Below are 13,252 nucleotides of genomic sequence, written 5' to 3'. Positions count from 1 at the left end.
CCCCACCCTGCAAAGGACTGTATTCCAGAAATAAGAAACGAAAGTTGACTGGACCTCATAGATATGGAAGCCCAGGCTAAGTGCCTCCTACAAAATTAAATGAAGGTGCTCCTGGTTACAAGTGCCTTCGCCAATCAAGCCTACATCCTTATAGAGAAGGAGAACATCATCACAGGCCTCAGATTATTTCTGTAATTTTTCATATAAAATGCCTGGTTCTTAAAAACAATACAGACAAGATGATATGAATAAAGTAAAATACAGAAACCATAAAACAAAGACAGATTCACAGGGCAAACCAGTAGTGGATGAGGTACAGAAATTAAAAATGTAGGTTCAATATGTTCAAAAACATTTAAAATTTTGGCAGAAAACTGTATTGTTAAATTAAACCCCTAATATAGATTTAAAAGCAGATTAGATAAAATAAAAATAGTAAACTGCAAGATATACCGAAAGAAAACCTTAAAATGATGCATGGAGAATAAAAAGAATAGCAAATATGGAAAACAGACATTAGTAACAGAGTAGTTATGTTTTAACATATGAAATGAAGAAGAAATGACAAAAGAAAGCAATATTTGAAGATTTAACGGCTGAGAATTTTCCAAACTGATGAAAACAAATCAAGACAAATTAAAAAAACCCTATCAATCCAAAGCAAGATGAATACAACAAGTATACTATATTAAACCTCTTGGGACACTTAAAGCAGATAAATTCTTGAAAGCAGACAAAGGATTAAGACATACATTATTGTTTGTTATTGTGGTAAAAATATACACAACAAAGCATTCGCCAGTTCAAAAATGTCTACATGTAAAATTCAGTGAGCACTGATTATGTTTTTCATATTGTACAATGTTTTTCGAAAATCACAGATTGCATTTTAATCAGCTCATTTCTTTAAAAAAAATCATTTTATTGGGGGCTCATACAACTCTTAAACACAATCCATACATACATCCATTGTGTCAAGCACATTTGTACATTTGCTGACAGCATCATTCTCAAAACATTTGCTTTCTACTTGAACCAGCTCATTTCTCAAATAAAAATTTTACCAAGATGTGTCTTAAATGATTCCTTCTCACTAATCTCTGATCCCTTTCTTTTACTATGTTGATTCATCTTTCTCTTTCAACTGACTTTTCTCTTTTTCTGGGACTCTGACCAGAAGAATACCTTATCTCCTAAATCTGCTTTCGAAGTCTCTTTCCTCTCATACATTTCTAATCTTTTGGCTCTAGTGAATTATCATGAGATTAAACAAGAGGCATGTCATTAGTATAATTGCTGAATTGAATCCATTGACAAAAATCAGCATTATATCAAGAGCAAGCAATATATTTAGAAAAATGCATTTGATTTAATAAAACATTTTTCACTCAAAATGTTCCAATATTAACACTTAGCTGATAATTTTAGAATGTAATAATACTCCTTAAGGAATAATACTGCAATTAGTCCAGTTTGGCTGTCCTACTTTACTTTTCTATTTAACATTTTCTTCCATCTTCTCTGTCCTATAATTTGTGATTGAACTCATTGTAGCTGTAAGTACAAAAACTGTATGGTTCAAGTAAAGAAACATATAGAATGAAAATGTATACTGTCAGTGAGTTACATTTAGGCTCATGGGTCTGTAGACTGATTGTGAGTCAGCTGGAAAGGCAAGGCTGAATAACCGATTTATGGCCAGGTTTGGAATAACTCTGTGTCTTCAATATTGTTGCTCCTATTCACTGAAGAGGCAGTTAACATTTGCGGTATGCTCTTATCATGCTAGATAACAGGAATGGAAAGGTTATGCCAGCCAACCCAGAAGGACACATTTAAGACCTCTGGTCCATGCAGGCCATACAAGCAAAAATGACACTAAAATAAAATTCTAGTGTGACTACAAAATCCCAGAGCAGAAGGAATGGATTTGTAATTTTAGAGCAGGAAGGAAGGGAAAAATTGGGAATAAACTAATTTATGAAGTAGGCAAGACAACATTTACTGCTATTGCAATGACTCAATTTTTATTTTCTACCTTTCTTTTTCTTATCATTCCACCTTCAATTAATTAAATAAAAAGTTACTAAGATACTGTGTTTCAGGTATGTTGTTGGTTAGGTGCCTTCAAGTTGGATCCAATTCAGAGTGACCCTATGTAGCATTCAATTTATGCATCATTTGCTTTAGTGATTGGAGCATAAATTTGAATAAAGATCATATTGACTGGATGTTCTTGTATACTGCCCTATGACAGACAGCACTGTAATTGTAGATTCTGAAATGTACTCTTTGACAATGAGTGGGATACCATTCCTCTTGAATGCAATCCCTGACATAGTAAACCATAGGATTGTCTGACTCAAACAGTCAGTACTAGTACAATTCAGCTCACTAATGCCTATAATAATGATCTCTATGCATCCTATTTTTCAAATTCCTAATTTTCCTAGATTCCCACACTGTACATTCCAAGTTATGATTATTAATTGATGTTTGCAGCTGTTTCTTCTCATTTTGAGTTGTGCCCCATGAGCTCCATCCAAGTGGTGAAACACAGATGGTAACCAGACTTTATTAAAGTTCAAGTCAATACAACTATAAATAATCCCGAACAAAACATTTTCCCCCCTTGATGTATTCCTAGCACCGAGAAAAGTGCCTGGCATATAACAGGTGTTTAATCAATGTTTCTCGAATGTACGAGACAGAAAGATTAGGGCCATGTGAATGCCCTTGGATAAACCATAAATAAAATAAATCAAATATTTCCAGCACCGCATGTTCATTTTATGATAACTTATTGAACTGCATATGTAAGATGTGTATTTTTCAGACTGCATATTAGGTTTCAGTAACATTTATTTTTAAAGTATACAGGAAAGGAAACTAAACCACCACCACCACAAAAAACAACGCGATAAATTAGTCCTTGAAGTCAAATAGCTTTTACATGTTTCAGAAACAAAAGTCTGAATTATTCCAAAGGTTCTTTTAATTCAAGGTTACACCACATTGTGCCTCTGTACAGTTTCTAATGCTGTAACATTGGTTTTGTTACAACAAATCCATAGAAAGAAGGATATAAACCCAGAAGTGTTTGTTAACTAAAATAGGATCATGTAGAAAGACAACATGATGACCTATATAGAAAATTCCAAGGCTTTAACAACAACAAAAAAAGCTACTACAGAAATGAAATTAAGCAAAAATTATAGGGCACAAAAGTCAAGCGTACTCTTATATTACCACAGAAAAAAAAACACTTGAAAAATGTAACTTTAAAAAAATCAGCACACTGTTGTTGTGTGCCATTAGCCACCCTGCAGGGTTTCCTAGAGTGTCACCTTTATAGAGGCGGATCACCACTCTCTTCTTCCCCAGAGCAACAGGTAGGTTCAAACTACCCACCTTTAGAGCCCTTAACCAGGGCACCGTACTATGATTTAGGAATAAATCTAATGAAGTATGTACAATAGTTATATGTTGAAAACTACAAAACACTGAAGAGCTCATTCAAAGATGTAAACAGTATTAGATACCAAGTCTGTGGTTGGATCTGAAGATTCCAAACTGCTCTCCTTAAAGTGGTTGATCTATTGGTTTGAATCAATCCCAATCAAAATTAAGTGTCCTTTTAAAAAAAGATATCAATAAAATAGTCTAAAAATTCATATAAAATGGGCCATAGATATAAATATAAAGCTAAAAAATTTCTAGAAAACACAACAGAAAATCTTTGAAACCTTGCCTTAGACAAATAATTCTTACCAAAGACCCTAAATTTATGAACTATGAAGATTGATAAACTAGACCATTAAAATTAAAATTTTCTACTTTTCAAAACATATATATGATACAGAACTGGTATCTACAAAGAACTCAACTATAACAAGAAGGAAAATATACATGCACAACAAAAAGATTTGAATAGATATTTCACTAAGTACAGTTATGGAATATCTGCTAAACACAGAAAGATATTTGTTACTTATTGAGAAAAAGCAAATGAAAAGATATTATTACACATCTGGTGAAATAGCTAAAAAGAGTCTTAATGGAAAGGCCAGCAGTTCCAGCTCCCCCAGTGGTTACATGAGAAACAAACCTCATAATTTGCTTCTATAGAAATTATAACCAAGACGACTCTGGGGGGGGGAAATCTCCTCTTGTCACATGGGTCACTATGAGTTGGGATCAGTTAAATAGCACCCAACAAAAATGAAGCATTTAAAAATTAAAAAAATAAAACAAAACAGACCAAGTGCTGGCAAGAATGAACTAAAATTTCCATATAGGTTGTGGAGAAAACAAAATGGCATACTACTTTGAGAAACGTTTGGCAGTTTATTATATGACCAAGTAACCCCGACCCATAGCCATTTATCAAACAGAAATCAAGATACATGTATGCACACATACACAAAAGTCTTATTCATAATCCTGGTGATAGGAGGACAGGTGACTCAGAGGTCTGGTCTTCTGTGGGTCCAACTTTGACCTTCATCTGCCTGAGAAGCTCTGTCCGAGGGACCCCTGTCAGTGCTCACTTCCCTAGTTCCTGTGTCACCATGAGAAGGAAGCTTTTCTTGGAGACACATTACTGCACTAGCTAGGCTCTCCAGCATACAGCTCAGTAGTAGCAGTGCTAACAGGCATCTGAAAGGGAACACTTTTGACATTCTTACTACTCTGTCTGCTAAAGACTCTGTTTTACCCCACGTAGGAATGGATCATTACTCAGCAACAGGTAAGAGAAACAGGCTTTGCTTGAACCTTGCTCAGAAAATCTTGTACAGAGATGCACTGCTAGAAAATGACAGGAATCCTAACTCGATGAAGTATATATAAGCTATGAAAACCCACTGCGATCTCACGGTAACAGGGAAGAGAAGAGCCAAGGACAAGTTTCACAGGACATCTGTGCAGGCTAGGACCTTCAAATTACCAGAGACAACTCCAAAGCAAGAGATTTGGGGGAAACACAATTAGTGAGATAAATGCAAACTCTTAGTGAAGATAAATTCTCTGTGAAAAAGACTTCTGAAGAACAACTTACTCTGTTTTAAAGGAAAGAAACCAAGAGGAGAGATACATCATGAAAGTTAAGGATTTTAAGGAAGTCTTTGTTAGGTAGCAGAACAGGGCCTAGGGTGTCCACTGGGCATGCGCTCAGTCCGGCCCTGGGGGCAGTACACCTAGTTGGGTGGTACACTTGGATTGACCCAATCTAGGCCAGGCGGGTTTAATTCAACCAATGGGAACAACCAGCACCACTGACCATGCCTCCCAAAAGGCCCTAAAAACCAGAACCTGGAGACTACCACTCTTTTTCCTGCTGTTTCTCTGTCTTCTGCTTGGCTGTGCTGCGGTCTCTCTCTTGGGCCTCAGGTTGCCAAGTGTGGGGGTGTGCATTTCGGTGTTCAGTTAAGTGTAAAACTCGAAATTTCTTTTAGCTTTTACAAAAACTCACTCGTATCACAAACCAGGCTTCAGCATGAATTTCTTTCTCATGCGAAGCCAAGAATGGTGGTATTTCCCACCAGAGGAATCTAACATCTGCAGTAGCCACTATTCTCTTTAAAAATGGGAAAATTCAAACTGGAGAGAGAGAACCACTGGACTAATTTCAGAGTGGGAGAGAATTCAGTCTGTAGTCATCCCCAGACATACATGAGGCCTCAAACTAGACAACATTCTGAATGTCATTTAAGTAGAAAATTCTTCAGAACACCTCGTGTTGATGTGCACAGGAGAACATATGGGCAGAAAGTGTGACTGCAAAGACTAGGGAAAGCCTGCAGCAGGGGTCCTCCCCTTCCAATGCAGCCCATCCTGCCGGGGACAAATTCTCCAAAGACAATGACTATGTAAACGCCTTCAGTAAAGACGTTGCCTTAAGACGACGCTTTGGAGAACAGACACAGGACAGAACCCTTACAAAAACAACAAATACTGCCTTCAACAAGAACCTTAACCTTGCTGCACCCAGGTGAGTACAGACTTGGAAGACTGCGAATGAAATGACTGTGAGGAAACTTCCCAAGTTACTCTTCTTTAGGGAAAAGTGTAAGGTGTACACAGGAGAAAAGCTTCATGTGTTTACTGACTGTAAGTAAGTTTCAATGTTCTCCCTTGCCTTCAGAGAATAGGAAACATTTAATTTGAAGAGAAAAATCTTCCAAATGTATTCCGGGGGAAGCACTCAACCAAAATCTTTCTTTTGGTCTACACAAGAGAAATAATACAAGAAAATAAATCTTATGAGTATTTAAAAAATTTATTTAAGGATATAGATTTGAAAATTATTATGTAACATTTTATTTCCAGGAGGAAAGATGGAAAAATAGGCATATGACACAGCTTCTCTTTCCCATCGCATGCAACTTTAAATCATTGGTAGAATACATGCACTAACTATCTGAGACAGATTGAGGAAACGAAACCAAACCAAACAAACTCACTGTCAGCCATTGAATTGTTCTGACTCATAATTACCTGAAAGGAAGTGCAGAATTGCTCCTTCAGATTTCTTAAAAAAAAATCATTTTATTAGGGGCTCATACAACTCTTATCACAATCCATACATACATCAATTGTGTAAAGCACCTTTGTACATTCATTGCTCTCATCATTCTCCAAACATCCACTCTCCACCCAAGCTCCTGGCATCAGCTTCTCATTACTTCCCCTCCCTCCCCGCTCCCCTCTCCCTCATGAACCCTTGATAATTTACAAATTATTATTTTGTCATATCTTGCACTGACCGATGTCTCCCTTCACCAGCTTTTCTGTTGTCCATCCCCCAGGGAGGAGGTCACATGTAGATCTTTGTAATAGGTTCCCCCTTTCAAACCCATCCTCCCTCCACCCTCCCAGTATCGCCTCTCACACCACTGGTCCTGAAGGGATCATCTGCCCTGGATTCCCTGTGTTTCCAGTTCCTATCTGTACCCATGTACATCTCTGGTCTAGCCAGATTTATAAGGTAGAATGGGGATCATGGCAGTGGGGGAGGGAGGAAGCATTTAGGAACTAGAGGAAAGTTGTATTTTTCATCATTGCTACCCTGCAACCTGACTGTCTCGTCTCCTCCCTGATACCCTACCATAAGGGGATGTCCAGTGGCGTACAAATGAGCTTTGAGTCTCCACTTCGCATTCCCCCACTCATTCACAATGATATGATATTTTGTTCTTTGATGCCTGATAACTGATCCCCTCAGTACCTCGTGATGATCACACAGGTTGGTGTGCTTCTTCCATGTGGGCTTTGTTGCTTCTGAGCTAGATAGCCGCTTGTTTATCTTTAAGCCTTTAAGACCCCAGATGCTATAGCTTTTGATAGCCGGGCACCATCACCTTTCTTCACCACATTTGCTTATACACCCGCTTTGTCTTCAGTGGTTGTGTCAGGAAGGTGAGCCTTATAGAAAGCCAATTTAATAGAAGAAAGTATTCCTGCAATGAGGGAGTACTTGAGTGGAGGCCCAATGTCCATCTGCTACCTTAATACTAAACCTATAAATATATACATATAGATCTATTTCCCCATCCTCATATATAAATATATTTACATAAGTACATGCCTTTATTTAGATCTCTAAAAATGCCCTTTGCCTCCTAGCTCTTTCTTCTATTTCCTTTGACTTTCCACTATCATGCTCAGTCTTCATTTGTGCTCCAGTAATTCCTCTTGGTTACATTACCCTTGATCATGCCCTACTAGGCCTGCTACACCCTCCTCATCACCAATTTGTATCACTTGTTCCCTTGTCCTCGGGTTTGTTAACACCACTACCTTTCTCCTCATCTCCCCCTCTCCCATGTCCCCCGAAGCTGTCAATCCCTTTGTTTTCTCCTCCAGATTGTTCATCCAGTCTATCTTATTTAGACAGAATTGCGGAGATAATAACATGCACAAAAACAAGACAGAGCAAAACCAAGCAACAATATACAACAAAACAACAATAAACTATTGACAAAATAAACCCAAAACACAACAAGAAAGAAAAGCTGTAGTTAGTTCAAGGACTGTTTGTTGGTCTTTACGAGTGTTTTCCAGTCCAGTCTGTTGGGGCACCATGCCTTGGCCCCCAAGTCCACCTTTGGCATTCCATGGGGACCTCGCTGCTCCATTTCCTTGCTGTTCTGTTGCACCCCACTAATGTTTTGCCTCAGTTTGGCAGGATCAGATCGGGTACAATTCTTACACTGTGTCTCCAGTGTTGTCCCCTGTAGGGGTTATGGGTCAGTGAGGGAGCTCCTAAGATTTCTAATACTGTAAATCTTTATAGGAGCAGACAGCCTCATGTCTGTCCCTTAAAGTGGTTAATGAATCTGAACTGCTGAACTTGTGGTTAACAATCTATATTTAACTGACTGCTGTGCCACCAGGGCTTAGACTGAAGAAAGAGACCAGAATTCAAAATTATATTGAAATTGTGAGAAGTTTACCATTCTCCTCTCTTCAGGTATCACTTGGCCTAGACTGTACATGAACCCCAAATCTGGAGGCGTGCACCAGGTTAAGGCCAGAAAAAGTAAGCGCAACCCTCCCTTTCATTCAAGGAATAGGGAAGGAACCTGAATGGATTCGAGAGCCTGGAGTAAATCCCACTTGTTGTTCTTTTAATTTTTTTGTTTCCTTTTCTCCCTTCTCTTCCATCCCACTAGCCTGAACATTTGTAATACAGCAGTGTTAGTAGCTGTCAGAAGGTCTGTAAACCTCAACGGGAAGAGAGCCCTCTTCTCTGATTACATAGGAACTGAGGTCCACAGAGTATGAGGCAATTCCAGGATGCTTTTGTGTGTTGGGGGGTGGGGTCGGGGTGGTGGTAGTGGGGGTGCAAAAGGGGAATATCAGACTTTCTAGCCAAAAGATGTACACAGCTGCCACACAACCAACTTGATATGAAGGGGTGTGGATGCAAGAGACCCAAAGCTCATCTGCAAAGCAATTCGACAGTCCCTCTCAGAAGGACCACATGGAATGGACAATAAATCCAGGGTGTGGTTTCACACTGATGTACCACATAAATATCCTCTAGTTACTTAATTATTTCCTCCCCTTACTATTAAGGTATTTGTTTTACTTCATGAACCATGTTAGATTCACAAATGCTCATTTGTATATGTAAGATTGTTCAGTACATGAAAATTAAGATAGACAACCCTTCAGAAACAATAACAGGAGTAACGGCTCCCTGAGGTTATGAGAAGAGGTTGGGGGGGGGGGGCGCAATAGAGAGCTCACAGCATTGATGATTGTACAACTCCTCTCAAGGGAACTGAACATCAGAATTGAGAACTGAATGTAAACAGAAATACTGGATTGTGTAAGATGTCAATAAATCTATTATTTTAAAAGGTGTACAGTTGTGTTTGAACTCTTGGGCTCACCTCTGAGCTGTGCATGTATGGATCTGACACTAAACATCATACTATAGGCTTTGAGAGCAGAGCTGCAGAGTATACCACCACTGTAGACCCACAGTAAACATTAGGCTGTGTAAGTGGTCTCATTCAAAAAGATACCTCAGAAGAAAGGCCTGGCAATAACATACTTCAGAAAGACCAGCATGGAGAACCCCCATAGAGCATACTTCCACTATGATGCACAAAGAAGTTCCCCGTCACTGAAATCAATCTGATGGCAACCTTTACTGGTGTCTGAAGGTTTCAGTAATTCATGTTGTTGCCTAGTTTTAAAGTTGTCAATACTAGTTCATAAAAACAGTTAGAAGTCTATCCTTCTAAATCAAATAGGAAAAGAGTAAGAAGATCCTAAAATGATATAGAAATGATAAAAAATGCCTTTTTTCTCTAGATAACAAACATTTTATGGGAAATAAAATTTACAACAGGGTAGTTATACTCCAACATATATTAGGATGGTATAAAAAACTGACTTTTAGTTATATTTCAAAAATGATATCCTGACATGGGATAAATCAATAAGTATTTCTACAAAAACTTCATTAAACAAAATTATCAAAAGGTGGAGCTAGTGTTCCTTGGCATGGCCTCCATCTAGGTCTATACACTTCTGAAGGTGGTGTTTGCATCTCTCTAAACCTTCTCTGGGGAACTTAGTGATTTACACCATGGCAAACAGCTGCGTTAGCATCCTGGAGGGACTCAAATTGTGATCCTTTTACAGTGTTCTTGAGTTTGGGGAACAAAAAGATGCCAGAAGGGGCAAGATCAGAGCTGTAAGGTGGATGGGGGAACGCTTCCCAACAAAATTCTCATAGGACAGCCTTTGCTACCCTCCAAGTATAAGCAGGTGTATTGTTGTGATAGGGCAAAGAAGGTAACTTCTCTGGCTATTTTCTCACCAATGCAGTTTTCAATTTTCTTAAAACTTCTACCTCATGATCATCCTGTGTCTTTTGAAAAAATCTATCAAGATTACCATTTGGATATCTTCAAATACAGTTTTCTATAACTTTTTGAGAGGATTTATCTCTGCCTTGAATTTAACTGGCCTATAAGAGCTACTTGGAAGTCACTGTTTTCATTGGATTTCCTTTTTGAAGACACCCTAACAAAAATCTAAGTATATTACCGAGAGAACCTATCTATATGTTTAAACATGTTTTGTTTTGAATAGTCCCATCCATGTTGTCATATAACATATGGTAATACTCCAATATTACACAACTTTAATAGCACTTTAAAAACAACTGGTGAGATCAGCTTTTATCCTCTGGCAAAGTCTGAGAAATTATATATATAAGGTCATTATAATTCTGAATTTACTCAATGGCTGTTTTTGTTTTTATCTTTATTAAATTAGCTTTTAGATTGTGTCATTTAAACCCTAAATGAGAAACTGTAATGTTTAAACTGATCTCAGTGAAAATTCTGGGCCTTAAATTAAGTACTAGAAAATAATATCAAGCTTTTTATTTTTAATAATAAATTTTATGGGAATTCACCTTGCCCAGAGCGGCTTTGGCGAGAGTCTACACTTGACTGTCTTCGATCCGGTGGTTCCTCGCTCCCTCCATCTGCATAAAAATAAAAAAATCATGAGTAAGGAGACTGATGTATTATCTTCCCTAGTGATATAGTGGTCTAAAGCACTTGACTGCTAATCTAAAGCTCTGCGGATCAAACCTACCAGCAGCTCTGAGGGAGAAAGGTAGCTTTCTCTTAAAGATTTACAGCCTTGGAAATCCTATGGGGTAATTCTACTCTGTCCTATAGGGTCACTAAGAGTTGGAATTAACTTGACAGCAATGGGTCTGGATGATATTTGTATCTCTTAAAAAGAGCCCAGGTGGTGTAGGGGTTACATATGTGGTTGCCAATTGCACAGTCAGCTGTCTCAAAGTACCTGCTGTTGTGCAAGAGCAAGATAAGGTTTTGTACTCCTGTAAAGATTGACAGTCTTGGAAACCACAGGGGCAGCTCTACTCTCTCCTATAAGGTTGCTATGAGTCAGAATTTGTTTTACGTGATATCCAAAAAGTAATGATTTTCTGGTTTAATAAAGATGGAAGCAGCAGCCAATAGGTCCTACAATATCTAAAATATGTTTTCATTTCTTACCATCTCGATCACTGAAAATACTTGAGAAGTACACCTGATATGTAATCAATTAATACAGTACTTCTAGCCATAATTCATGAAATGCTGTAATTCTGGAATCCAGACCTGTGGCTACAATCTCATTTTGAAGGGAATTCTCTATTATGTTAATGAAAAAGATTAGGTGGGTTAAAGTCTTGACTTTAGTAGAAGATGTGTACATAATTACTCCCTTTGTTTCCTTGGGGGGTACAGTCTGCTGAAAGATAAAACCCATATCTCTCTCAAATGCATTCCATTGTGTATAAGAACCATCTCTGACACACAGAGTAACCCCAGGACCATCAGAAGAACAAATTAAGATCTCTGTCTAGAGTGGCAAAGGCAGAGACCAGCAGTATCCAAAAGTATGGCATACATCAAAGAAAAAAAATCATATCACTGTACAGGGGTCCTAAAGGCTTGAAGACAATCAGGTGGCCATTTAGCTAAGAAACAACAAAACCCACAAGGCAGAAGCCTACTCCGACGCGAATGCTGAAGACAAAGCGGGTGCGAGGGCAAGCACCGGTGAAGATAGCTGATGGTGCTAGTTGTCAAAATATATAGAATCTGGGGTCCCATAGGCTGGAAGATACAAGGGGCCATCTAACTGAAAAACAACAAAGCCCACATGGAAAATGCACACCAGCCTGTGAGATGACAAGGCATCTAAGGGATCAGGTATCAGGCATCAAAGACCAAAAAACAAAACAAAACAAAAATCATAGCATTGTGAATGAAGGGGAGGGCAGAGTGGGGACCCAGGGCCCATCTGGGGGAAACTGGACATCCCCTTGCAGAAGGGCTGTTGGGAGGTGACGAACCAGTCAGAGTATAGTGTGGCAACGATGAGACAATTTTCCTCTAGTTCTTGGATGCTTCCTCTGTCCCGCACCACCACCACACACTATCATGATACCAATTCTACCTTTCATGACCAGCTGGACCGGGAGAAGTACACTGGCATGGATGGGAGCTGGAAATACGGGGAATCCAGGGCAGATGAGCCCCTCAGGAACAGTGGTAAGAGTGGCGATATTGGGAAGGTAAAGGGAGGGTGAGGGAGAAACGGGAAACAAATGACAAGGTCTACATGTAACCTCCTCCCTGGAGGACGGACAGTGGAGAACCGGGTGAGGGAGATATCAGATGGTATAAGATAGGATAAAATAATAATTATTTATAAATTATCAAGGGTTCTGGGGAAAGGGAAAATAAGGAGCTGGTGCCAGGGGCTCAGGTGGAGAGTGGGCGTTTTGAGAATGATGATGGCAACATATGTACAAATGTGCTGGACACAAATGATGTATGTAATGTATGGATTGTAAAAAGAGTTGTATAAGACACTAATAAATGATTTTTTAAAATCATATCGTAAATGTGGGTCAGTGCAGAGTGGAGACTCAAAGCCCATTGGTAGGCACTGGACACCCCCTCACTGAAGGGTTGTGGGGAGGAGATGAACCAGTCAGGGTACAGGGTAGCAATGATGAAACATATAGCTTTCCTCTAGTTCTTAAATGCTTCCTTCCCCGCCCACCCCCCCAATATCATGATCCCAATTCTACTTCACAAATCTAGTAGACCAGAGGATGAACACTGGTACAGATAGCAACTGGAAACACAGGGAATCGAGGACAGATGACTCCTTCAGGACCAGTGGTGAGAGTGGC

General features: G+C 39.0%; 1 protein-coding gene across 9 annotated transcripts in view; it reads right to left on the bottom strand.

Moving 5' to 3' along the window:
• Positions 1–13,252, bottom strand: part of TANC2 (tetratricopeptide repeat, ankyrin repeat and coiled-coil containing 2) — a 364,118-nt gene that overhangs the window by 247,439 nt on the left and 103,427 nt on the right. For 6 of the 9 annotated variants that reach the window (XM_075562035.1, XM_075562040.1, XM_075562042.1 and 3 more), the window contains exon 3: positions 10,943–11,014. The exons of the other annotated variants lie outside the window; for them this stretch is intronic. In XM_075562035.1, the coding sequence (XP_075418150.1) occupies positions 10,943–11,014 (72 nt within the window). The remainder of the gene's footprint in view (positions 1–10,942; positions 11,015–13,252) is intronic. 9 annotated transcript variants of the gene reach the window in all.

This window comes from Tenrec ecaudatus, chromosome 10 (assembly GCF_050624435.1).
Source record: "Tenrec ecaudatus isolate mTenEca1 chromosome 10, mTenEca1.hap1, whole genome shotgun sequence".
In the NCBI taxonomy this organism is placed as follows: Eukaryota; Metazoa; Chordata; class Mammalia; order Afrosoricida; family Tenrecidae; genus Tenrec; species Tenrec ecaudatus.
This window is presented reverse-complemented; position numbering and strand designations above follow the sequence as displayed.